Raw genomic sequence first — 26,173 nt, 5'->3', positions numbered from 1 at the left:
AGCAGTCTCCATGCCTGCGAAGCTCCTGCGTGATTCTAAATCACACTCGGGGTACAGACTGCCCATCACCAGTCTTACCACATTCTCTAACTGCCCTGGTGTGCCCAGCCCACCTAGTGACAGGGGACCTGCCCAGAGCCAGGGGATTTTTATCTACCAACCATCTTGATCTATTTTCTCTGTGGGCCTGGTCTCAGAAAGTCAGCCCGGCAGACTGAAATGCTTCTGGGTATAATTTCTGTCTCCTCCTACCTTTGCTCTTTTTGGATCACCCAGGACCCCTCTAAAGCCCAGAGTGAGGAAGGAACAGGCAGCTCAGGACAGGAGATAAAAAATGCTAGTTTGGTACCTAACTTTTATGCACACAATTCTAGTGTTTGCCCATAAATTTGATGTTGACAATTGATTTTCGATTTGAAATAATTATCCTTTAATTTTCATAAAGTATCTTTCTATTCCTAATTAACTAAAATTTTGGTTTTTTTCATTTTCGATTTTGTTATTTTGGTAAATCAGAGAAAGTTGTGCATTTATCAAATGCCTTCAAGGCATTTATTGGAAAGATAGCAATTGTTTCTCCTTTGGCCCATGTAAATGGTATTTTATACCATTAGATATCCTGATAGGAAACCATCCTGGCATCCTGCATTTCTATGGCAAACCCTACTTAATGGTAGTGGGTTAGTTGTATAATTTATTGTTGATTCATTTGCCGGGTATTTATTTCAGTATATTTCCGTAAATGAAATCAGTCTGTGATGTGGTGTGTGTGTGTGTGTGTGTGTGTGTGTGTGTGTGTGTGTGTGTGTGTTTCTCTCTCTCAGGTTGGGCATACAGGCTGTGCTGACTTCTTAAAATAACCAGTTGCAGGATTCTTTCTTTTTTTAAACACAAACTGTAAGCGACACAGGAATTATTTTCTAAAAGTTTGAGAGAATTCAGCAAGAAAATTTTGAGCTTAGAAGCCTTGACAGAGATAACAGGGAGATATTCTTTGATCATTTAAAAATACAGTTTCAAGTTAATTGATTTTCAGGTTATTTACCAACTTGGATCATTTTGGCCATGTTAATTCTTGTCAGAAAATCATCAGTATGCTTAAACTGATTAGTATAGAATTTTACATCATGTTTTTATACTGCTAAAACCTCCTTTCTATTTCTAATTTTATTTGGGTTTCTCTAGCATATTAGCCAAAGGTTGGGTCTAAGTAAACCTTCTCCCCAAATACAATGTATTCAATATTTGCGTTACTGATCTTGCTGTGTTTCTATTTTGTAACTCACCAGTTGTTCTGTTTATCATTTCTTTCCGCCTATGTTTGTGAGGCTCTTTTGGTCTTTCTAATATCTAAAGTTGACTGTGTAATCCACGTTTTTATTCTCTCTCGTTTTTTTTTTTTTTAACATCTTTATTGGGGTATAATTGCTTTACAATGGTGTGTTAGTTTCTGCTTTAAAACAAAGTGAATCAGTTAGACATATACATATGTCCCCATATCTCTTCCCTCTTGCGTCTCCCTCCCTCCCACCCCTCCAGGCGGTCACAAAGCACCGAGCTGATATCCCTGTGCTATGCAGCTGCTTCCCACTAGCTATCTACCTTACGTTTGGTAGTGTATATATGTCCATGTCTCTCTCTCGCTTTGTCACAGCTCACCCTTCCCCCTCCTCATATCCTCAAGTCCGTTCTCCAGTAGGTCTGTGTCTTTATTTCTGTCTTACCCCTAGGTTCTTCATGACATTTTTTTTCTTAAATTCCATATATATGTTAGCATATGGTATTTGTCTTTCTGACTTACTTCACTCTGTATGACAGACTCTAGGTCTATCCACCTCATTACAAATAGCTCAATTTCGTTTCTTTTTATGGCTGAGTAATATTCCATACTATATACGTGCCACATCTTCTTTATCCATTCATCCGATGATGGGCACTTAGGTTGTTTCCATCTCTGGGCTATTGTAAATAGAGCTGCAACGAACATTTTGGTACATGACTCTTTTTGAATTATGGTTTTCTCAGGGTATATGCCCACTAGTGGGGTTGCTGGGTCATATGGTAGTTCTATTTGTAGTTTTTTAAGGAACCTCCTTACTGTTCTCCATAGTGGCTGAACCAATTCACATTCCCACCAGCAGTGCAAGAGTGTTCCCTTTTCTCCACACCCTCTCCAGCATTTATTGTTTGTAGATTTTTTGATGATGGCCATTCTGACCAGTGTGAGATGATATCTCATTGTAGTTTTGATTTTCATTTCTCTAATAATTAATGATGTTGAGCATTCTTTCATGTGTTTGTTGGCAGTCTGTATATCTTCTTTGGAGAAATGTCTGTTTAGGTCTTCTGCCCATTTCTGGATTGAGTTGTTTGTTTTTTTGTTATTGAGCTGCATGAGCTGCTTGTAAATTTTGGAGATTAATCCTTTGTCAGTTGTTTCATTTGCAAATATTTTCTCCCATTCTGAGGGTTGTCTTTTGGTCTTGTTTATGGTTTCCTTTGCTGTGCAAAAGCTTTGAAGTTTCATTAGGTCCCATTTGTTTATTTTTGTTTTTATTTCCATTTCTCTAGGAGGTGGGTCAAAAGGATCTTGCTGTGATTTATGTCATAGAGTGTTCTGCCTATGTTTTCCTCTAAGAGTTTGATAGTTTCTGACCTTACATTTAGGTCTTTAATCCATTTTGAGCTTATTTTTGTGTATGGTGTTAGGGAGTGATCTAATCTCTTACTTTTACATGTACCAGTCCGGTTTTCCCAGCACCACTTATTGAAGAGGCTGTCCTTTCTCCACTGTACATTCCTGCCTCCTTTATCAAAGATAAGGTGACCATATGTGCGTGGGTTTATCTCTGGGCTTTCTATCCTGTTCCATTGATCTATCTTTCTGTTTTTGTGCCAGTACCATACTGTCTTGATTACTGTAGCTTTGTAGTATAGTCTGAAGTCAGGGAGCCAGATTCCTCCAGCTCCGTTTTTCGTTCTCAAGATTGCTTTGGCTATTCGGGGTCTTCTGTGTTTCCATACAAATTGCGAAATATTTTCTTCTAGTTCTGTGAAAAATGCCAGTGGTAGTTTGATAGGAATTGCATTGAATCTATAGATTGCTTTGGGTAGTAGAGTCATTTTCACAATGTTGATTCTTCCAATCCAAGAACATGGTATATCTCTCCATCTATTTGTATCATCTTTAATTTCTTTCATCAGTGTCTTATAATTTTCTGCATACAGGTCTTTTGTCTCCTTAGGTAGGTTTATTCCTAGATATCTTATTCTTTTTGTTGCAATGGTAAATGGGAGTGTTTTCTTGATTTCACTTTCAGATTTTTCATCATTAGTGTATAGGAATGCCAGAGATTTCTGTGCATTAATTTTGTATCCTGCTACTTTACCAAATTCATGTATTAGCTCTAGTAGTTTTCTGGTAGCATCTTTAGGATTCTCTATGTATAGTATCATGTCATCTGCAAACAGTGACAGCTTTACTTCTTCTTTTACGATTTGGATTCCTTTTATTTCCTTTTCTTCTCTGATTGCTGTAGCTAAAACTTCCAAAACTATGTTGAATAAGAGTGGTGAGAGTGGGTAACCTTGTCTTGTTTCTGATCTTAGTGGAAATGCTTTCAGTTTTTCACCATTGAGGACGATGTTGGCTGTGGGTTTGTCATATATGGCCTTTATTATGTTGAAGAAAGTTCCCTCTATGCCTACTTTCTGGAGGATTTTTATCATAAATGGGTGTTGAATTTTGTCGAAAGCTTTCTCTGCATCTATTGACATGATCATATGGTTTTTCTCCTTCAGTTTGTTAATATGGTGTATCACATTGATTGATTTGCATATATTGAAGAATCCTTGCATTCCTGGAATAAACCCCACTTGATCATGGTGTATGAGCCTTTTAATGTGCTGTTGGATTCTGTTTCCTAGTATTTTGTTGAGGATTTTTGCATCTATGTTCATCAGTGATATTGGCCTGTAGTTTTCTTTCTTGTGACATCCTTGTCGGGTTTTGGTATCAAGGTGATGGTGGCCTCGTAGAAGGAATTTGGGAGTGTTCCTCCCTCTGCTATATTTTGGAAGAGTTTGAGAAGGGTAGGTGTTAGCTCTTCTCTAAATGTTTGACAGAATTTGCCTGTGAAGCCGTCTGGTCCTGGGCTTTTGTTTGTTGGAAGATTTTTAATCACAGTTTCAATTTCAGTGCTTGTGATTGGTCTGTTCATATTTTCTATTTCTTCCTGATTCAGTCTTGGCAGGTTGTGCATTTCTAAGAATTTGTCCATTTCCTCCAGGTTGTCCATTTTATTGGCATAGAGTTGCTTGTAGTAATCTCTCATGATCTTTTGTATTTCTGTAGTGTCAGTTGTTACTTCTCCTTTTTCATTTCTAATTCTATTGATTTGAGTCTTCTCCCTTTTTTTCTTGATGTGTATGGCTAATGGTTTATCTATTTTGTTTATCTACTCAAAGAACCACCTTTTAGTTTTATTGATCTTTGCTATCGTTTCCTTCATTTCTTTTTCATTTATTTCTGATCTGATTTTAATGATTTCTTTCCTTCAGCTAACTTTGGGGTTTTTTTGTTCTTCTTTCTCTAATTGCTTTAGGTGCAAGGTTAGGTTGTTTATTCGAGTTGTTTCCTGCTTCTTAAGGTGGGCTTGTATTGCTATAAACTTCCCTCTTAGAACTGCTTTTGCTGCATCCCATAGGTTTTGGGTCGTTGTGTCTCCATTGTTATTTGTTTCTAGGTATTTTTTTATTTCCTCTTTGATTTCTTCATTGATCACTTTGTTATTAAGTAGTGTATTGTTTAGCCTCCATGTGTTTGTATTTTTTACAGATCTTTTTCTGTAATTGATATCTAGTCTCATGGCATTGTGGTTGTAAAAGATACTTGATACAATTTCAATTTTCTTAAATTTACCAAGGCTTGATTTGTGACCCAAGATATGATCTATCCTAGAGAATGTTCCATGAGCACTTGAGAAAAATGTGTATTCTGTTGTTTTTGGATGGAGTGTCCTATAAATATCAATTAAGTCCATCTCGTTTAATGTATCATTTAAAGCTTGTGTTTCCTTATTCATTTTCATTTTGGATGATCTGTCCATTGGTGAAAGTGGGGTGTTAAAGTCCCCTACTATGAATGTGTTACTGTTGATTTCCCCTTTTATGGCTGTTAGTATTTGCCTTATGTATTGAGGTGCTCCTATGTTGGGTGCATAAATATTTACAATTGTTCTATCTTCTTCTTGGATCGATCCCTTGATCATTATGTAGTGTCCTTCTTTGTCTCTTCTAATAGTCCTTATTTTAAAGTCTATTTTATCTGATATGAGAATTGCTACTCCAGCTTTCTTTTGGTTTCCATTTGCATGGAATATCTTTTTCCATCCCCTTACTTTCAGTCTGTATGTGTCTCTAGGTCTGAAGTGGGTCTCTTGTAGACAGCATATATATGGGTCTTGTTTTTGTATCCATTCAGCTCTCTCTTGTTTTATAAGGAATGCATTTGAGATGCTGGGTTTATCCATGAGTGTGGTCTTTTTAAGTTTGCAAATATTACAGAAAGAGGGAATCAATATTTATTGAACAGGTCCCTTGTCTGATGCTACACTGAGTATTTCACATCCTTCCTCCTTTGTAAAATGCAGACTCCTGCTTTGCAAGTCTGTCGGGAGACCACTGTGAATGAAGCATCTAGTCCTCGGCGAGGGTTTGGTAACAGCAGCCAGGGCACCAGTGGCTTTCTCATTTGACTCCCACTTTACACATGAAGAAACTGAGGTTCAGCAAAGTAAAGAAAGTTGCTCAAGGTCACCCAGGGAACAATGCAGGCAGGATTCCACACCAGGCTCCGTTCAATCACTCTCAGCACACCTACCCCTCCTCTGTCCATCATGGGGGTAAACCAGGGGTAAACGACGAAGAAACTGCAGCTGTGCTGGGTCTAGAAAGCTGAGCCACACTGTCATTTTTACCCCATCCAAAAACCTGATGGCCTCCACCCTCTTCTTTAATCCCTGAGTGGAGGATCTCCAGCTAGCCTCCACTGAGACCTTGAGTTCCCTTTTCCAGTAGAAGGTGAGGGGACAGCTAAAGCCACTGAAGTGCCCCAAGTTGCTTTGACACTGGGAGAGTTACTCCCTCCAGGGCCCTGTGGAGAGCTGCCCTTCCTGCTGGTGTTGGGAGAGACCCCAGGTTCTGAGCAGCCAAGGGTAGGGCATAGGGTCAGCTGGATGCCTCCATCGCAAGGGCCTGAGCCTGAGCGCCCTGCCCTGGCCATCAGAGAGGGCTGGTTATGTGCAGAGAAGGTGGTGGGAGGAAGCCTGGTGAGGTGGGCTGGCTGACTTGTTTGCAGACACGCACACCTTAGTTTTCCCCTTGGCGGCTCCACCAGGAAACTGGCCGGCAGTATACGAAGGGCTGACAGGTCTCACAAGATACAGGACTCCACACGTTCATGGCTGTTGAGTAGATGAATCTACTTTGCCCCCCTGCTCTCTGGGGACTTATTTGTCAATGTGAAAAGAAATGATACAGGAACAGTTACCAAATTATACAAATCCACACATGGAAATCCAGGAAGAGATGCACAGAGAGGAAGCTCAGGATAATCCTGTGGGCTCCTGGTAGCAGGAGAACCTGGAGGCTGCTTGGGGTCTTCCAGAATCCGTCTGTGTGTTAGCCAGGGAGTGGGCAAAGGCCTGAATAATGCACATCCTCTGTCCTGTACAGCACATGGCTGGACTTGAACCTGGAGCTCAGAATGTCTACACTGACTTCTGAGAGATGACATTTCACAAGGAAAGCGTGGTTATGCTTATAAAAGTTTCCTCTAATAAATGCATGCTCTTCTTTTTTGGTTGTTTATAAACTCCTAATGAAACAGTGCTGTTGGTACCAGGATGGCTGATCATTTGATGTAAGGATCCTGAGTCCTTATCTCTTGGCACAGATTGCTTATGCATTTATTGCCTGTTTGGTCAGTTACATATACACCCTTTTGACATTTGCCTTGCTGTTAGCAATAAAACCTGAAGAATGAGGGCAGCTTTCCTACCTCATATTTTAAACACCTGTTTAAAGAAGTAACCTCTACCCCTCAAAGACAAAGAGAGTGATGTCTTGGGTAGCACACTGGGAGATAGAGGAATGAAAGATGCTCATGGCTTTTCTCCCTCTTTTCTAAGGATTTATTGAAGGGTAAATCAGAGCCTCACTTCATCCTGGAAGATGTGAGCAGTTTCGACATCCAACAGGGGGAGGCAGGTAAGAACTCAACCTCTTCCTTCCCAGCCCTGGATTGATGCAGGCTGCCCAAAGTCAGCCTCAGAGTAGGGGGGGTCAAGAGCAGTGCCCACCCAGACCCCCAGAATGCTGCCCCATCTTCTGAGGAGGCAAGCCTGGCACCCTCGGTGTTGCTGTGGACGGACTGTTCACACCCAGACCCTCAGCCTGGAAGTCGGCTCAGTAGCGGGTGTGCAGAGCCCTTTGGAGAGAGCAATTATCAAAGAAAAGGAGCAAATAGACACGGAGTTTAATCTGAGCACCGAGCAGAGGAAGCATCAGGGAAGCAAACGTTAATTGAACTTCTGCAAGGCTGTGCTAGATACTCTGTATGTGCTATTTCGGTAAAACCATCACTCCCATCACCACCACCCCCCCATCACACCATCACCACCTCCACCCCCATCACTCCCATCACCACCACCACTCCCATCACTCCCATCACCACCACCCCCCCATCACTCCCATCACCACCACCACCCCATCACCACCTCTACCCCCATCACTCCCATCACCACCACCACCACCCCATCACTACTCCACCCCATCACCACCCCCACCCCATCACTCCCATCACCACCACCACCCCATCACTACTCACACCCATCACCACCTCCACCCCCATCATTCCCATCACCACCACCACCACCCCATCACCACCTCTACCCCCATCACTCCCATCACCGCCACCACCCCATCACTACTCCACCCCATCACCACCTCTACCCCCATCACCCCTTTCACCACTACCACTATCTCCATAACCACTACCATCACCTTCTCTATTTTGCTTGGAACTGAACCCAGTGAATCTTTCTTCTGGTTCTCTCTCAGACAGAAAAAAATGCATTATTCAGAAGGAGGTATGCTGACTCTGTGCAGTACATGGGATGGGGCTTCCAGTTGTGTCCAGGCAGCTCTCATGGCTTTTGTCCCCTCCCAGGAGATTGCTGGTTCCTGGCAGCACTGGGCTCCTTGACACAGAATCCACAGCATCTGCAGAAGATCCTAATGGACCAAAGCTTTTCATACCAATATACAGGGATTTTCCATTTTCCGGTAAGTGTGCTGCTGGGATGCTCCTTAAATGGGATTCTCTGTGAGCACAGGAAGGCGACCGTCGTGAAAGTTCTGTTGGTCTGGCAGCCCAAGATGTGGAAAAGACACTTATGTGTTAGTTACTCTGTGTTGGCTCGTGATCTGACGACACATAGGGAGGATGAGAGTTAAAATGTTTTCATGTAAATATAAAGAATGGCAGAAACAATCAGCAAAAGAGAAGAGTCATTCATCAAGAACCCTGTACGTCATTGAGATTTTGTCTGTCTATTCCTGTGCCATATCTGGTTATTTTGATTACAGTAGTTTTAGAATGAGCTGTAATATCTGGTGGCATAGGTTCTCCTTCATTATTCATTATGCTTGCCCAAAAAATATTTTATCTTGGTGATTCTTGCACATTTATTCTTCTATGAGAATTTTTAAATCATATGTCTATTTTAAAAAGAAAAGCCGGGCTTCCCTGGTGGCGCAGTGGTTGGGAGTCCGCCTGCCGATGCAGGGGACACGGGTTCGTGCCCCGGTCCGGGAGGATCCCACATGCCGCGGAGCGGCTGGGCCCGTGAGCCATGGCCGCTGAGCCTGCGCGTCCGGAGCCTGTGCTCCGCAACGGGAGAGGCCACAATGGTGAGAGGCCCGCGTATCAAAAAAAAAAGAAAAGAAAAGAAAAGAAAAGCCACTGTGATGCAGAATAGAGCAGCATTAAATTTATGTATTAATTTGGAAAAATCAAACTTTTATTACTGTAGTTATTCCTTTCCAAAAAGACAGTATATCTTTCCATTTATTTGGAACTAGTTTTATGCCCTTCAGTAAAATGTTATAGTTATGTTTTGATATTCATGCTATACCCATCTTGGTAAATGTATTCTCAGATAATTTACAAGTTTGTAGCTAATATGAATGATTTTTCTAACTAGACGTTGCTAAAAAGAGGAAAGCTGTTCCTTGTTTTATATTAAGTTGTATCTAGCCACCTTACCAAATTCTTTTATTAGTTCTAATTTTTTTCTTTAGTAGTGTCTGGATTTTTTTTAGTTATCTAATATTATCCACAAAGATAATTTTGTCTCTTCTTTTAATATTTATAGAGCTTATTTTGCTCTTTTGCCTTGTTGCATTAATTAGAAGGTTGCAATTTTGAATAAGAGTGACAAGAGCAAAATCCTGCTGTCTCTTGGTTTTAGTGACTTACTTTCCTGGTTTGTCATTCTTTTAATCCACTGTTAGATTAAATTTGCTAAAAATTTTATTAGAATTTTTACATCTGTATCACATGTGGAATTGGCTTCCCATTGTTTGTTGTTTTTACTGTGGAGTTATGCTTGCTTTTTAATATGAACCTATTGAGATTTACTTTGATCTGAAATAATTTGTATAATGGCTGTTAATCATTGATTATCTGTTCTTTAAAAGTAAAATAGGCAATAGTTAAATCGTCTGGACCTATCTCCTTTTTATTTATTTATTTATTTTTGCGGTACGTGGGCCTCCCACCGCTGTGGCCTCTCCCGTTGCAGAGCACAGGCTCCGGACACACAGGCCTAGCGGCCGTGGCTCACGGGCCCAGCCGCTCCGTGGCACGTGGGATCCTCCCAGACCGGGACACGAACCCGTGTCCCCCGCATCGGAAGGCGGACATCCAACCACTGCGCCACCAGGGAAGCCCTTCTATCTCCTTTTTAAATATGATTTCTTAAACTCTTCTGATGTGTTCAATAGCTGTTGATCTGCTTGGGCCTCTTATTTCTTCTAGAGTTAATTCTTGAAATTTATATTTTGCCAAGAGAACCAACTGTTTCTTCTGTAGTTCCAAATTTATTGCGCCAAAGTTGCTTATATAATTCTCTGAAAATTTATTTTATTTCTTCTAATTTGTGATTAAGTCAACTTTATTAATCCCTAAACTATATTTTTATTTTTCCTTTTTTTCTTAATCCAGCTCTTCTTAATCCAACCAATCTACTGTATTAGTTTTTGAATGACTCAACTTTCAATTTTCATTGTTCTTTCTATTCTTTTTCTTTTAGGGTTTTGATTTCCATATAATTAATTTCAGTTTATTTTTATTAATTCCCATTTACTTTCTCCTGGTCAATTTTATTGGTTTTTTGTTTTCTGAAACTATACACTTAATATTCTTTCTTTTTTTCTTCATGATAAAAGATTTAAGACTAAAATTTTCCTTCTCAGGTCTTTTCTGTATCCATCGATTTTAATATCAAATGTCTTTTATTAATTTTAAGTTAGTATGTTTTTGGCTTTTTTATGATGTTTTTAGTTTTGATTAAGTTTTATAGGGGATCATCTCTTGGTTGTAGAATTTTAGACTTATTAGATGATGATCAGAGAATATAATTCATAAACTCTCACATTTGGGGAAATTATTAAAGTTTTATTCATGGCCAGGTCCACAACAGTTTTTATAGATGCTTCATGGACATATGAGAAGAGTATATATTATCCATAATAATATATCCATGATATATGGAATCAAGCTCTCTGATTTGCACATTGTATAATCTGCAATTATCTCTTCTATCTTGGCTTATTTTTTGTCTATTTGATTTGTCATATTCTAAAAGAAGTGAGTTAAAGTTCTTCCCCAAAGTTATAGTTTGGAGGGTTCCTCATGTTCTGGCTTTATACTTTTCCTGCTCTATTCTTTGGTGCCCAAATATTTATGTTCTTGCTCTCCAGTTGTTGCAATAAAGCTTACACAAATATCCCTCTTTGCTATATTTATGCGTCTGAACTTGAATTCCTCTTTATCTGATATTCACATTGCTACTCCAGCTTCTTGTTACTTACATTTCCCTATTATATCGTTGCTCATCCTTTCACTATCAATTTCATTTTCACTACGTTACCAGTATATTTCTTGTCCAAAGAATATTCAAAACTCATTACTCACCATTGTTTCTTTCAGCCTTCATTTCCTCTTAAGATTTTTGTTCTGATTTCATCCACATTTGGTAGGAGTAGTTCCTTGAATAGTTTCCTCAGATTACGTGAGTATTTTTCATTTGCTCTTAGTTAAGAACAATATTTCGGTTGGGTTTAGGATTTTTGGATTACATTCCTTTTCCTCAAGAATCTGTAAACATTTCTCGATTGTCTTGTACCTTCCCCAATGTTGCAGAAGAAAAATCCAATGTTAATCTATTCTCTTGACCTTGTATGCAACATATTCTCTCAAATTGCAAGTTTATATGAGGCGATCTCTCTCCTTGGTTCAGAAATTTCTCTAGAAATGTCCAGATGCGTGAATTCCAGGCAAGATTAATCTCGCCTGGAATTCAGTGAGCACTTTCGTTCTGAAGACCTGCCTCCTTTTTCTGCTCAGCTGTTTCCCTCCATTTTTTTCTGGGTGTCCTCCTTTATCCTGTTCTCTCTTCCTGAAGTCCAATTATTTGCATGCTAGGTCTTCTAACAAGCTCCCAGATGATGCTGATGTTGCTGGTCCAAGGGTCACACTGAGGAGTTAGCCAGAGGGTGCAGTGTTTAGCTGTGTCTGGGCTCACCTCAGGGGTGCAAGTGTTGGTGGGGTGACAGGTAGTTAGGACAAACTGAGGCCCAGGCTGGACATGCTTTGCCCTTCTGGGTGGTGAAGATAGTCCCACAGTTCCCCAGAAATAGCTACGAGTGCTGACCTCTGTACATCTCATCATTCTGAGCTTGGGCACTCTTCTCTGGAAAGGGCCCAGTGCCTGGGCAACTTGGATGCTTTGCCCAAAACACTTCTGGTTTCCCTCAGACACTTGGGTACTGGCTCAATGGCACCAGCCAGCTTCTTGACGGGCGCAGACATTATCCAGGCGCCAGCCCTCCTCACCCAGAGCAGTGAACCAGGAAACACAGATCGGTGGCCTCATTCTTGACCACCAGTCAGGCCATTTTCATCCTTTTTGGGAACGATGATCTTACCTGAGGTTCCCTTTGTATAGGGAGAACAAGTCTGGTCAGCATTACTGGTGTGGGAAGATGTGAGTGAGGGTAGAACCAACAAGAGGATCTCGTTCAAGCCAGGACTCACTCATTCTTTATGGCCTACTGTGTGCCAGGCACTAACCTAAATGCTGAACGAAAAGCCTGTCGAGACACAGTTCTTACTTTCAAACCTGTGATGTCACCTTCACACACTCATCTGATCCCCTCACAGTAGGAGGTAGCTCTTACTCTTACCACCATTTGACAGATGAGGAAACTGAATCACCGAGAATTAAGTGTCTTATCCAATATCTATTGCTCGGGACAAAAAAACAAAACCAGGACTGGAGCACGGTTCCACTGACTGGATACCACCTACTACACTTTGCTATCCAATTAAACCCCACATCCAGATGGGTCTGTCCTTCTAGTATCCTCCTTCAAGGAGCTAGCGTTAGCTTCCCTGATGCTTCAGACAGGTTTCACGATCTCACTGTAATAGCATCCCTGTTGGCTCCCAGCCTCACCCTCCTGTGCATCTTACTGCAGTCGGGATGCATATCCACAGCTGGGGCAGCACCAGCTCCAGTGCACTGGTCCATTAAAGCCTGCGAGGACATCTTCTTTGTCTTGTCTCCACTGACATCTCTGTCTTGGTTTCCCTCCCTGCTTCGAAAGTGCATCCTCATCTGTATGCAAAAGCCCAACATCTGGGACATCCGGCTGTGGGCAAGTCTCCCTGTCACCACCGAGCAGATGATGGATTGCATCCACCCAGCTTTACTCCAAGCCCGACTATCGGAGGCTTGCCTGAATCTTGTCAGGACTCAGGCCTGAAGCCAGAAGCCCTGTTGCTGATCCAGAGACCAGCAAACCAACTCCAAAAAGCTGGCTTTGTTATGAATTATCCTCATTTGGCAATGCCCCCGGGTGAACCATTAAGAGTTGAATGCTGAAGATTAAACCACTCTGTTTTGGAGAGGAGCATCTGGTTCATTTGCACGCTTAGCAGCAACAGTGCCAGCCCGCTTCATGGCGGCTGCTCTGCTGGCAGAGACAGCTGGACGTGAGGAGAGGAGGGCCAGGGTGAGGCTGTAACTGCTCAGTCCCGAGCAACCTCACCGTTCGGCCCTTAGACTTCCGCCCACATTGTCGCCGCCGCATCTGGGATGCCTTCCCTGCGCCTCGCCACCTGCTGGAATCCTGCCTCCTCTCTCAAGCCTTCAGCTCCCTAAAGGCTCTCCTTCCCCATCACAACACTCTATATCTCCCATTCTCCTTTGCTACTCAGCATCTGCTCCCCCTACTGCCATTTTGTAGACGAGATGTACCCGGAGAGTCTTCAGTGCGCCTGAATCTCACAAAGGACTTGCCAAAGTGAGGCAGGAGTCAGCCACAAAGTCCAGCTGGAGCCCAAGACTCCCTCCTCCCTGCTGTATTTTCCTTGATTCACTTGATCTGTGACTCACCTGTCAGTGGAGATGACAGTCCGGTCCCCCGTGCGCCAACCTGGGCTGGGATTTTGGTCTGGATAGACTTCCTTGTTGCACTGTGGTGGTTAAGTGGCAAAGGTGGTTATCTTTTGGCCTGGGTCGGGGGGCCAGCACCTCCCTCCTGCCCCAACTCTACTAAGGCGTATATTCCTCTCTCTCTCCTCCCGTTCTGGCAGTGTGGCCAGCGGGTGGAAGTGGTGATTGACGAGCGCCTACCTGTCCTGAACAATGAGCACTTCGTTAACCCTCGCAGCAAACAAGAGTTCTGGCCGAGCCTGCTGGAGAAAGCCTACGCCAAGTAAGGATGGGCCCGTCCCTCTGCCCAGGGCCTGGATGCTGGCCCTGCCTGCCCGGCCCCTTGCCCCGCTGGCGCTCCCCACCAGCCGGCGCTGAGACTGTTGGCAGCTCTGCTCAGTGCAAGCGCTGCCCCTGGGAGCCTCGGAGCCTTCGGCCCCTCGCTGGGCATCCTCCATCAATAATCACTGTGCGCAAGGCTCAGCTGGAGCCAGAGGAGGGACCCAGAGACACATGGCGAGGGGTGGGCCGGGCAGAGCTGGACAGAAATAGGCACTGACAACGGTATTGTCAGGGCTGGTGTACGGGCCCCAATAAAATGTAGTATCATGTTCAAAGTCTGCTGAGAGGGGCAGAGGAGAGAGACAGCAGTTCCGACTCACAGAGACTCAGCTGGGACTGCACAGAGGAGGTGGCGTTGAGCGAGGCCTTGAAGGATGGGTAGGATTTCAGAAAAGAGAGAGGAGATATGGGGGGGGGGGTGATTTGAGCAGTGACCCGGGCGGGACACTTGGGGACCTGGTGTGGCTGCCGTGAGATTGCATTTATGACTGGGGGCAGGGCGGGAGCTGTTTATTATTATATGGTCCAAACACCATGAGTCAGGGGCTACCTTCTGGTGTTAACAAGCTCGAGGACTTATAAACGCCCCAAGTCACCTGTTTCACTTAGGCAATTTGGGTTGCTTTTATTCAACAGCTGTGTATGGTGCATTTAATCGTAATCCAGGCACTGTGCTGGGCACTGGGAGAGACGCTCACGCTGGCTCAGGCGGGGTGTGCAAGAGTACGTGTGTGTGTGAGAGGTCGCTGTCATCAAGACCCACACAAGTGAGGGACACATCAGAGCTGGAAGCCAATGCTAGGAGACAAAAGGTCAGGGGCCACACATTTCAGGAGAAAAATGAATAGTGGAGAGTGTCCTGGAATCAGGTTCCCCAAAGATCTTCCTAACCAATGCCTCATAATGACAAGTGGGGAAGCCAAGGCTCTGAAGAGTGATGTGATGGCAGGTGTAAGCAATTAACCTGAGTCTACTGAGGTTTTTGGTCGTCTGATCAAGTGACATCATTTGGCAAGACTGAAGACCCCGCCCCATCCAATCCCGGGCCCTGAGGAGTGGTTGCGACCCCGCAGACTACCCCAGTCCTTGTCCTTCTGGAGGCACATCTCAGGGGCTCTTTTCGTGCATTCTTTCTTTTGAGCCCAGCTTGTGCAAAACTAGAGCTGTTGCTCATTTCCAGCGTCAGGAAGAGCTGGTCGTTAGCATTTGAGAATGAAGCCCAGAAAACAGGCGAGGTGGATGAAGCAATCCATATGTTTGGGGAGGTTAATTCACTTCTAAGCTACTTATGCAAACACTGCCATTATCTTTCCGGGGTGGATTCAGTGCTCACCACTCCAGGGCCTCTTTTTTTTTTTCCTTATTGAAAGGGGGGAGCATGGCAGTTCACTTGGAGAATTAGAAAGCTCGCAGATGAAATGATGACTTTGACCCGATTTTTGTTAACAGCTGACCTAAAGCAATCATTCAGCTTGAAAAGAAATGGGAAACTGGACCCAGAATCCACATTCCACTGCCTGAAGAAATCTAGTGCAGGAGAAAATGTTTCAAACTCCAAAGCAATTTAAAAGCTTTCCCCTCCATCCAAAGAAGGGGGTTATAGAATGCAGGAGGAAATCAAATAGAATTACAGCACATCAGAGCTAGACGGAGCCTCTGTCAGCATCAAACCCTACCTTCTTTGAAAGATGAGGAAACTGAGGCTTGGGGTGGGGAGGGGCAGTGAAATGACTTGCCCAAGGTCACACCGTGTTTGAGGCCAAGCTGGGATCAGGTCTGTCCTCCCCTGTCACGTGCTTTTCCATCATTTCTTGATACTGTCAGTCCTAGAGGAAAATGATTTGTCTTTTTGCGTCTTTGGAACTCAGTGTCTGGCACAGAGGGACCACAGCGCAAGCATAGAGAGCCCACCTGTCCAGGTGGAGATGGTCCTCTTTCCCTCCAAGGGTGTAGGCAATACCGAGTGAACATGTGGATCCCAAACTTTCAACCATTCTTGCAGCTGGGGAGTCAGAAATGAATTGGTCAAGTGAGTCAGATGTGGAGGGAAAAAAAATCTTTGTTTGCAGGGTTCTTTTCCCCAGAGGTCATAAAATAGGAGAGTGGGAGACAAGGTCTGGTAAGCTGCCTAGCATCCTTTCTGGAATCTCTGTGGCTCAGAATTATAGCCTTTCAGCATCCTTTTTGGATCCCGATTTGACATCTGAATCCTTCCCCCCCTCACGTCCCTGCCAGGCATGGAGACGTTTCCCCAACATGAGGCGGAAGCCGAGGGGTGAGAAGAAGGCTCTCTCAGAATTCCTGGGTTCAGGTGACACGCGTAGTGACAGGTGTGGCGAACACAGTGCTCTCCCTCTTTCCCTCCCCTTTCTATTTCCTGGCAGCAAAGGGAGCTAAGAAGAGTTGACTTGTCCCTGAAGCGTGAGCAGGCTCTGTGAGCGCGTGTTTGTAAGGCAGAGAGGGAGAGCTCGTTGTCGAAACGCCCAGCTGCTGCTGGGACAGGCTTCGTGGGCATCGTGGAGACACAGCGAGAGAAGGCTGTGGAAGACACCGAGAGGGGGCCACTGGCCATGGGTCCCTCCCCTTGCATTGGGTGTCTCTGTGGTGACTGCAGAGAGTGGGAGGTGCATGACATCAGACGAGGCCCGTAGACCCTGAGGCAGTGGCCCTGGAGTGACGGGGCAGAGCCAGCAGCCGCTTTCCTGGTGTGGCTCCAGTGAAGCTCTATTGGAAGCCAGAAGGGGGTGTGGCAACACGGGAGGTCATGCTGGCGGGCTCTGGAATGGGTTCCAGAACCCTAGTCTTGGTGATCTTCCAGCACCCTGAGCAAAGCCCTCTTAATCTAGGACCCAGAGGCAGAAAACGTGGAAAATCAAGGGAGTCCGACGCTGAGGCCCCCCTAGGCACGACGGAAGCTTTGCAGCTGACTAAAACACTGCAGAGACAAGAGTCTAATACCAGACAGCGCTGGCCAGAGAGAGGGAGAGACAGAAAGATAAGACTTAGAACCAGTTTAATAACGAGTTGAGATCCATCTGCCACCTGGTTCCTGTAGAATGGCCCTTGGGTTCTGTGGCCTTTGCTTTCATTAACACAAGACTCTCTACGCCGTCCGTGGTGTCTGCGCCTGGGACGGTGTCCTGCTGAGAGCGGCTGCTTGATCTGTAGTTGCTGAAGTGAGTTTACGTGAATTCTGGGGGACCCCAGGAGGAGAGGACTGCAGAGGTGGAAGTATGGTGAGAGAGGGGTGTCTGAGGGGCCCCAGAGCTGATCCAGGTGAAGGGCCGAGGACCGAGAGGGGTCTTGCCCGAGGCCTCGGGCCCAGTAGAGGCAGCAGCAGGGTGGACCCACGCCTGACCCCCACGTGGTTTTGCGTCACCAGAAAGCAAGCAACAGCTGGAGATTTTCTGCGGCCACCAACCTGTATGGGGCTTGGCCTCTGCTTCCCCGTCAGGGACAGGAAAGCTTAGGTCCCGGCCGGAGGCCTGAGTGACCAGGCAGTGTGGGAACATGCCCACTGGACAGCTTTGACACCAAGAGGCAGGGTCTCATGCCTGGCCTGACTCAGCTCCATGCTGTTGTGGGTTTGCCCTGCCTATATTTTAGGAGCGCATGGGAACCTTTCCAGTTCACCCCATCGACAGGAACTTGAGTTCTCAACACAAATCTGACCTCATGTGGCCCCTGCTTCAGTGGTTCTCCTTGTGAGTCATCAATCCGCCCTCTCTCCCGGGAATACCAGTCAGTCCATCATCACCCCCACTCCACCACGCTCTTCCGGCTCTGGAGCCTACCTGATTTGATTCTTCCTCTCCAGAATGTCCATCCCACTGTCCGGACCTGGATAAAACTCAGTTCAGAGTTGTGACCCCTCTCAGAAGCCTTCCCGGGACGCCCAGTTACTTCCTCTCTGTTCCAAGGTGATCCACGCGCTCTCACAGCAAATAGACACCCAAGGAAGGCAAAGCAACCCGACGTGTCCTTCTAAGGGGAGAGCATGTGGGTGGTGAGTGCTGCTGTGGAGGGGTGGACGAGTTTGGCGGTAGAAGCAGGTGAGCATGGACTCGCTGTCCTGATCGTGCTCGCAGCAAGCACACCTCCACAATCCAGACCCTCTCCACGTGCTGTGCGCGCTTCACCTGGCAGCACGACCGCAAGAGCCCGTTCCCCGGAGGAGAAAAGGGGGCCTTGAAAAGCTCAGCCTCCCGCCCGAGAGGAGAGCTCACGAGAGGGGAGGCCAGCAGTTGGGCTGAGCAGATTGGCTCTTGAATCTGGAGACTGTCTAGTAGGTGACTGGGGGAGAATTGGGAGGAGGACAAGATAGGGCAATAAGACAGGGCATTTCTCAGGGTGTGGGTCCAGAAGCAGAAACCCCATGGGAGGGTGGGAAGAGGCATTTTTAAAATATTTATTATTTTAAAAATTTATTTGGCTGAGCCGGATCTTAGCTGTGGCACTCAGGATCTTTAGTTGCCACATGCGGAATCTTCACTGCGGCACACGGGATCTCTTAGTTGCGGCATATGGGATCTTTAGTTGTGGCATGCAGGCTCTTACTTGGAGCATGCGGGATCTAGTTCCCTGACCAGGTATCGAAGCCAGGCCCCCTGCATTGGGAGCATGGAGTCTTAACCACTGGACCACCAAGGAAGTCCCGGAAGAGGCATTTTGGAGAACAGGTCTGAGAGTTCTAGGTGGTTTGCTTTGGGGATGTGTTATGTAAGCCTCACCCTCACCTGTGTTACCTTCAGTGACATCACCTCACTGGTGATTCTGGGGGGAGTAGGTTAGTTCTGAGGCTGGGAATGGGGATTCTGGGTCAGGCTTCACACAGAGTAAGAATAGAGGCTGCCTGTGGCCACAGCGAGCATCACAATTGTTAACTGTGGGCTCTTGGAGGGCAGGAACAGGGTCTCATCCATCTTTGAACGCTCAGTGCCTAGCAAGGTACCCTGCACACAACCAGTACTTACCATTGTTGTTAAACAGGAAACAGTGGATCCTTTTTTTTTTTAACATCTTTATTGGAGTATAATTGCTTTACAATGGTGTGTTAGTTTCTGCTTCATAACAAAGTGAATCAGTTATACATATGTTCCCAGATCTCTTCCCTCTTACATCTCCCTCCCTCCCACCCTCCTATCCCACCCCTCTAGGTGGTCACGAACCACCGAGCTGATCTCCCTGTGCTATGCGGCTGCTTCCCACTAGCTATCTATTTTATGTTTGGTAATGTATATATATGTCCATGCCACTCTCTCACTTTGTCCCAGCTTCCCCGTCCCCCTCCCCGTATCCTCAAGTCCATTCTCTAGTAGGTCTGTGTCTTTATTCCCATCTTGCCTCTAGGTTCTTCATGACCATTGTTTTTTTTTTAGATTCCATATATACGTGTTAGCCTACGGTATTTGTTTTTCTCTTTCTGACTTACTTCACTCTGTATGACAGACTCTAGGTCCGTGCACCTCACTACAGATAACTCAGTTTCGTTTCTTTTTATGGCTGAGTAATGTTCCATTGTATATATGTGCCACATCTTCTTTATCCATTCATCCGATGATGGACACTTAGGTTGTTTCCATCTCCGGGCTATTGTAAATAGAGCTGCAGTGAACATTGTGGTACATGACCCTTTTTGAATTATGGTTCTCTCTGGGTATATGCCCAGTAGTGGGACTGCTGAGTCGTATGGTAGTTCTATTTGTAGTTTTTTAAGGAACCTCCATACTGAAACAGTGGATCCTTATCATAATAATAGCCAGTCTTTATTAAAGGCTTCCCTTGTGCCAGGCACTATGCTAAGCCCAGCCCCAGGAGCTTAAGTAACTTGTCTAGGTGAAGCAGCTAAGTATCTGGTGAGACTGGGATTCAACCCTGGCCTGCGGCTCCAGCACCTGCATTCCTAAGCTCTGTACAATGCTGCCACCTGGGGGGCTCCCCAGGCCCAGGAGACCAGGAGAAGGAAGTGATAATGGTGGCACATTGCTAGATTCTTTATCCAGGAGAACAGAAGGTGGGCAGGTTGCTGTAGCCCGGGGGTGGTTGGGAAGTCCATTTCCTGGGAAATATGCAGAGGTCCGGGTACAACCTCCCTTTCTGGGGCACCAAAGGCACCACAGGGGTTGATCTGCCTTTATCCCTGCCAGGTTTCATGGGTCCTATGTCAACCTGCACCATGGCTACCTCCCTGATGGTGGACCTCACGGGAGGGGTGGTCACCAGCATCAGCCTGCGTTCCTCCTCGTCTGACCTGATGACAGTGGAGAAGATGGTAGCCGAGGCAGGCTCCCTGGTGACCTGCAGCACCCTGGCCGGGGTGAGTAGACCAGGAATCTCGCTGCACTGGTTCGAGCCTTTCCTCGCCCAGGAGTGTTCAGCCACTGGCCCATTCAGGGGAATGGCCAAGTGACCATCACGGAGCACTGATGCTGTGCTTTACTGACACCACTTCATTTCATCCTCACGATAGCCCTCCATCTGAAATAGGGATCGCAGAATTCACTTACAGAAGAAATGGGCTCAGAGAGACTAAGTAAACTGCTTACCGCCACACAGCCAGTGAGTGGCTGAGCAGGGGTTCAGACGCTGTCGTCTGATACTGAAGCCTTTGCCTAGTGCTTCCCTGTGACCGGAAGCAGTGGGGTCCAGAGTGAACGGGGGACCCTTTGATTCTCACTGGCTTTAAAGGCAGCAGCCCAAAGGCAGAGTACCCCATTCTGAAAAGCCTGAATGACCCTCCAAATTATTTGAGTCTGTTCTGAGACAGCCAACACCGTATCCCTGAGGACAATTCCTTCACTCTTTAACCATGTGGGCTTTGAGTCACACACCCCTAGTCTGAAATGCCACCTGAAACCAGAATGCACTTTAAACCCCAATTCCTCGTAGCTTGGAGGTAGTAGATCTTCCCAACTCCCACAAAATGCCCAGAAGTTATGTCTTGTGTTATGTCTCATTGATAGCAAGTAATTGGAGAAGCCAGCAGCCCACGTCCTCAGGACTTGGTGGGCTTCTGTCTGTCATGGGATGGTCTCCTGAGGTGTGAAATGCTGGGGCCGCGAGCACCCTACAGCCTTCAAACTCTGCCTCTCTAGGAAAGAGATCCAGGAACACGTGCCGTTCCAGCGTGAGTCAGGGATGCTTTTCCTCTGGCCACAGCCCAGCTGCTGACTGAATGGTGCTTTTCTATCTTTCTGAAGAATGTGTGAATGTTTAACGCTTGGTCTGCTTTTCTCCTTTGAGGCCGACAGCTGAGTCCACGAGGATAGCAGACGGGCTGGTGAGTCGGCATGCCTACACAGGGACTGGCGCTGAGCAGGTGAGGCTCTCCCTGAACACGGTGCCCCAGGGTTCTTGCTCCCCTACACAGGAGTCAGAATCACTTGCCTCGGTGAGCCCAAGAAGCTGAAACAGGTAGTGACCACCCTTGCCTCCACCATGTCCAGGCCCATCATGGACAACCTCATTCCCTCGCTTCATCCAGTAGTTCTGGTGCCCAGTATCCTCATGCCCCAGGGACCCACCAAAAATCTTACTATCCTGGAATGGCCTCAGACAGGCAGAGCGTCTAACTAGGCTGGGGGATTAGCCCAAAAAGAAAGCAGAATTAACTACCCAATTGACTTTGGAGAAAATTTTGCCCCAGAAGGGTTTTATTTGTTACATAACAACTGAACTGCTCTGACAAAGACACTCGAAAATGCAGGGGGCTCAAACAAGATCAAGTTCACTTCTCAGCTAGGCAGGTGATTCCAGAGCTGGTAGCTGACTCTGCCATCTGCAACATGGGGCTTCTATCTGTGAGCCCAGGGCAGCTGCCTCAGGTCCCCTCATTTCCCAGCCGGGGGAGGAGAAAGAGGCCAGGGACACTTACACATCCCTAAAGAAGGCACGTATCAGTAAAGGCACACACCATTTTCTCTCAGATCCAATGAGTCTGGACCTAGTCGTGTGCCACCCTGAGGCCCAACGTTGTCTGGGAAACGTAGCATCTCGCTGGGCTGCCCTGTGCCCAGCTGGAACTTTATTCCCATGAATGAGGGGAGGATGGCTACTGGGGACCAGTCTTTCCCCGTGATGCAGCAACCAGCTTTGGGTGGACGAAAATGCATATCATCCGTGTGTGCACTAGCGTTTGGTCTGGAAAACACTACTGAAGTCCAGCCTCCTCGATTCGTAAATGAGAAGCCGACACCCGAGAGGGGAAGGCCAGGGTGAGACAGCTGCTTGAAATGGCTGGGCCCAGACACCACGACTCCTGAGTTCGCATCTATGCTTATCACACAGCCGTGCAGGGACAGCACTTCCTGGCCTTGTGATGATTTCCCACAAATGTTCCCCCATCTCTGTAGTTCTCACAACTCCTGAGGTCTGATAATGTCTTCTAGGTCATAAGAGACAGTGTCGCAAACCCCAGGGTCCATTTTTCACAGGTATTTATGGGCCGAGGAACGCAGAGAATCAGCTTCTATTTATGGCCTATTTCTCATATCTGTCTTCCCTCTCTGCGTGTCAATCTGTCTCTCCTGTCCATTGACCTAGGGCCAGTTACTCCATTGTTTTGTGTTTGGGTGAATGTTCCAATCTGCAAAACAGAGGCAAGGTGGGAGGGAGACACAAGAGGGAAGAGATATGGGGATATATGTATATGTATAGCTGATTCACTTTGTTATAAAGCAGAAACTAACACACCATTGTAAAGCAATTATACTCCAAGAAAGATGTTAAAAAACAAAACAAAACAAAGCAAACAAACAAACAAGCAAAAAAACCAGAGGCAATATTTTCTCTCTCGCCTTCCTCCCTAAGGAAATCAGTACCAAGATGCTTCCTCTGCACAGCAGCTGGAGGGGAGCAGGCCCCTAATACATGCCTGCTGGATCAGTGGGTGAGTGCGCTCGCAGGAGGGAATGCATGCATTTGTCTTTGGCCTGTGAGGATGACATCACGGATTCTCCATCACAGAATATGTGAGGAGCTCAAATGACATTTCCCACAAGCAAGGAAGAGGCCCTGAGAAACGGAAGCCATAAGAGATCCCAGTCCCAGTGGCCCCAGATGCCCTTCCTCTGGGATCTCCCTTGCCCTTCTCTGAATTCTCAGTGGAGACAGACAATACCATCATCACATCTGGCCACGGATGGACATCCTGCTCCCCGTAGCTCCCCATCCCGGATGTGGACAAGTCTAGGTTAGGGAGAGAAAGTCAGCTTTCTTGTGTGCCGGCCTTGATCCAGGCAGTGCTGCCTGGATTACTGTGTTGACAAGACTTGGGCTCTGCTTCCGGACTTGGAAAAAGAGAGCTGTGATCCATGAGTGATATCGGTGCTGGGCATGGAAGGAAGGAGCCATGGTACCTGCGTGATGTGCTGGCCGTTCCTGGCAAGGCCCTTTTCATACATTGAGACAGCCTTTCTTTCTCCTCTGAATGCAGGGGAGAAGGGACTTGTGTATCCAGAGGTCCAGATGGCCATGGAATGTGAGTCCCGCAGAGGCTGGCCACGGGGATGGCAGTGACTGCCGGCTCACAGAGCAGCCAAGTGAACACCTAGGGCCAAGGTCATGGAGGTGAACTGGGGAGTGGAAGTGCGGGCTTGGCTGGGGTTTGGGCTCGAGATGATTCTGCTCACAGCCCGGATGCTTCCTCCCCCACAGCACACGCTTTGAGTTGTTCTTATAACACACAGCAGTCTGAACAGGACACTCCTGTGACAGTAGGTGATGAAGACCGTGTGTCCTGCGTCCACTCCCGCCATTCTTGCCACTCTTGCCTGTGCTCAAAGGAGCACCAGCCTGGTGCGATGCTCTGTGAAAGCAGTATTCGGATGTCCACATGTTGAAGGCTCTGAGAAGGCCTGTATTAACAATGTAAGTACAGCTTGGTTTTAGTCTGCCATTAGCCATGAAACCATTTTTTTTCTAGGAGTAACAATGAACTGCCTCTGGAACTTGCATTCAAGAGAATACTTTCAAGGAATTATTATCCTCGGACAGATAACCTGGATCCCCTCTTCCCAGTGGCACCCTTTCTGAGCGATCTGACCAGGGTCAGGGTACAGTCAGCAGCCAGGAGAGTGAAGCAAGAAAGCCGCCCATTCTCAGATGCAGCTGTGACCTTAGCCTCGAAGGTTACGCCTGAGGCACTTGGCCAAGGCCCTTGTGAGCACCAACAGAGCGCTGTCGAAAAGAAGTGACACGGTCAGACAAGCGCCCAAGAACTTGATTAAAGGTTCTTCCTGCAGAAAGAGGAGGTTATAACTCTGACCACAAGTGCTAAGATTAAACCAGCCCATAAATGCAGTGAGCTTTTTAATCTGCTCATCCACCCTCTGGGTGAGACACAGACAGGAAGATAAATGAAATTGGCATTTTTTACTATGCACCTAGCTGGGTCAGTGACTCCCCGGGGCCAGGGGGTACGTGTTTCTCTGCATGCCTCATTTAGCCCTGCTCTCAGCCCCTTCCAGGCACCGGCCACTCTTCTCCCCTGTGCCTGCCTGAGCCCCTGACTGTCCCTTAGGCACTGAGGGTGGCTCATTAAGCTATTTGGGCCACCAGGCGCCCGTTTCTCACGTCCCTGTTCCATGGGCTCCGTCACATGCTGGCAGTTAAGAATACACTGTGTGCAAAGCCTGGGGTGCCTGGTGGGGGGCAGAGAGGGGCACCCCCATCCCATGCGGCATTAAAAGAGTACCTTCCACTGCAGTGTCAGCTAGACAGAAGTAGACAAGAAAAGAACCATACCCAAGCTGGGTTCTTGGGCCCTTGTCTGACCACATTGCTCCTTCTGCCCTACTGGTAATCACGTGCTGGCCCAGGGTTTACGTGCAAGGTCAGGGTCTCGTCCACATGTGAGAATGAGCTGGGCCTTGGAGCAGCTGTATCCTTTATCCACTCCCAATTCCAAAATTAAGAGCCTGGGCTTTGGAGACTGACAGTGGCTGGGATCAGAGTTCCTCCTCTGCCACTTACTCTGTGGCCTTGGGAAAGTTGCTTAACCTCTCTGATGCTCAGTCTCCTCTGCAAGACGAAGATTATATGAATATCTGCCTCAGAGGATGGTAGGCCGTAGTGCACGTCACACACTCAGCCAGGCCTGTCTCCAAGCCCTGCCTCCACACACGGGTTTCTTTTCCACGTGGGAATATTCCACTCGGGACTTTCTCCTGTGACCTGGAATCAGTGAACAAGTCCGCCCCTTCCTCACCTCTCCAGGCCTCTGTCTCCTCAGACAACATTAGCACAGATCAGTACTGCCGCCACAACTCAATCATGCTCTAATTCCTCTCACCAGGCGGAGGCCTCCTGCATCCAGGAACATAAGTTCAGAGGGTTGTGATAGTTTTGTTGTAACTTTTCAACAAACAGTCCTGCCCTCTGGCCTCAGTGGTCTGAAGGAGCAAGTGTGCCGGCCGCTGTATCTGGGACAGATGATGATGCGATCCCCTGGGGAAGGAAGGAACGTTCAGGCCACGGGGATGCCCTGCTCGCTGACAGAGGCAGGCTGCCGGGGGGGTCGGGTGCAGCCCCGGGGCCGCAGGCTAGGAGGGCTCTACTCCCAGGCCTCAAAGGTCCTGGTTGTGCTCAAATCAGCCTCCTACTGGCCTTGCTCAGGACAGTGCTGTGGAGACCCCAGCACAGCTCCCAAGGGGCCGCCAGCAAGGAAACAGCTATTTGAGTGGAATAGAGATGCCGGCTGTGACAGGGCATGGAGGAGGCTGGAGACCCATAAGGATCTCCCCTCTGCAGCCCGTGGCACCATCCGTGCTATTTATCTGCTGCTGTTGTCTCAGCTGGCGCAGGTTTTAGGATGCAGTCATACAGACTGAGGAAGCTGCGCCTGCCCTTCAAGGTGCTGCACAGAAAGAAGGACCGTTTTCTCCTCAGTCTCATTCCAACTCCACACAGGCAGAGACATTGATTTTTTTTCCTTTCCATTTTTTTTTTCCTGCTGCAGCCAAATGAGGTCAGAAGTTAAATTCGTCCTTGGAGGTGAAAAGCAGCTGCATTCATATCCCTTCTGCTGACTCTTGCTGGAGACCACTGAC

The 26,173-nt window shown here is 46.8% G+C and overlaps 1 protein-coding gene across 1 annotated transcript in view; it reads left to right on the top strand.

The window, feature by feature from the left end:
- CAPN13 (calpain 13) overlaps positions 1–26,173 on the top strand; it is a gene marked incomplete at both ends in the record, with an annotated part of 58,852 nt that overhangs the window by 5,601 nt on the left and 27,078 nt on the right. Inside the window, 6 exon segments of the mRNA XM_082851438.1 lie at positions 7,191–7,269; positions 8,231–8,346; positions 13,937–14,067; positions 20,273–20,317; positions 20,319–20,446; positions 21,377–21,444. Coding sequence (XP_082707564.1) covers positions 7,191–7,269; positions 8,231–8,346; positions 13,937–14,067; positions 20,273–20,317; positions 20,319–20,446; positions 21,377–21,444 — 567 coding nt within the window.

The sequence above is a fragment of the Leucopleurus acutus genome, assembly GCF_964270905.1.
Source record: "Leucopleurus acutus genome assembly, chromosome: 12".
NCBI classification, from domain to species: domain Eukaryota; kingdom Metazoa; phylum Chordata; class Mammalia; order Artiodactyla; family Delphinidae; genus Leucopleurus; species Leucopleurus acutus.
This window is presented reverse-complemented; position numbering and strand designations above follow the sequence as displayed.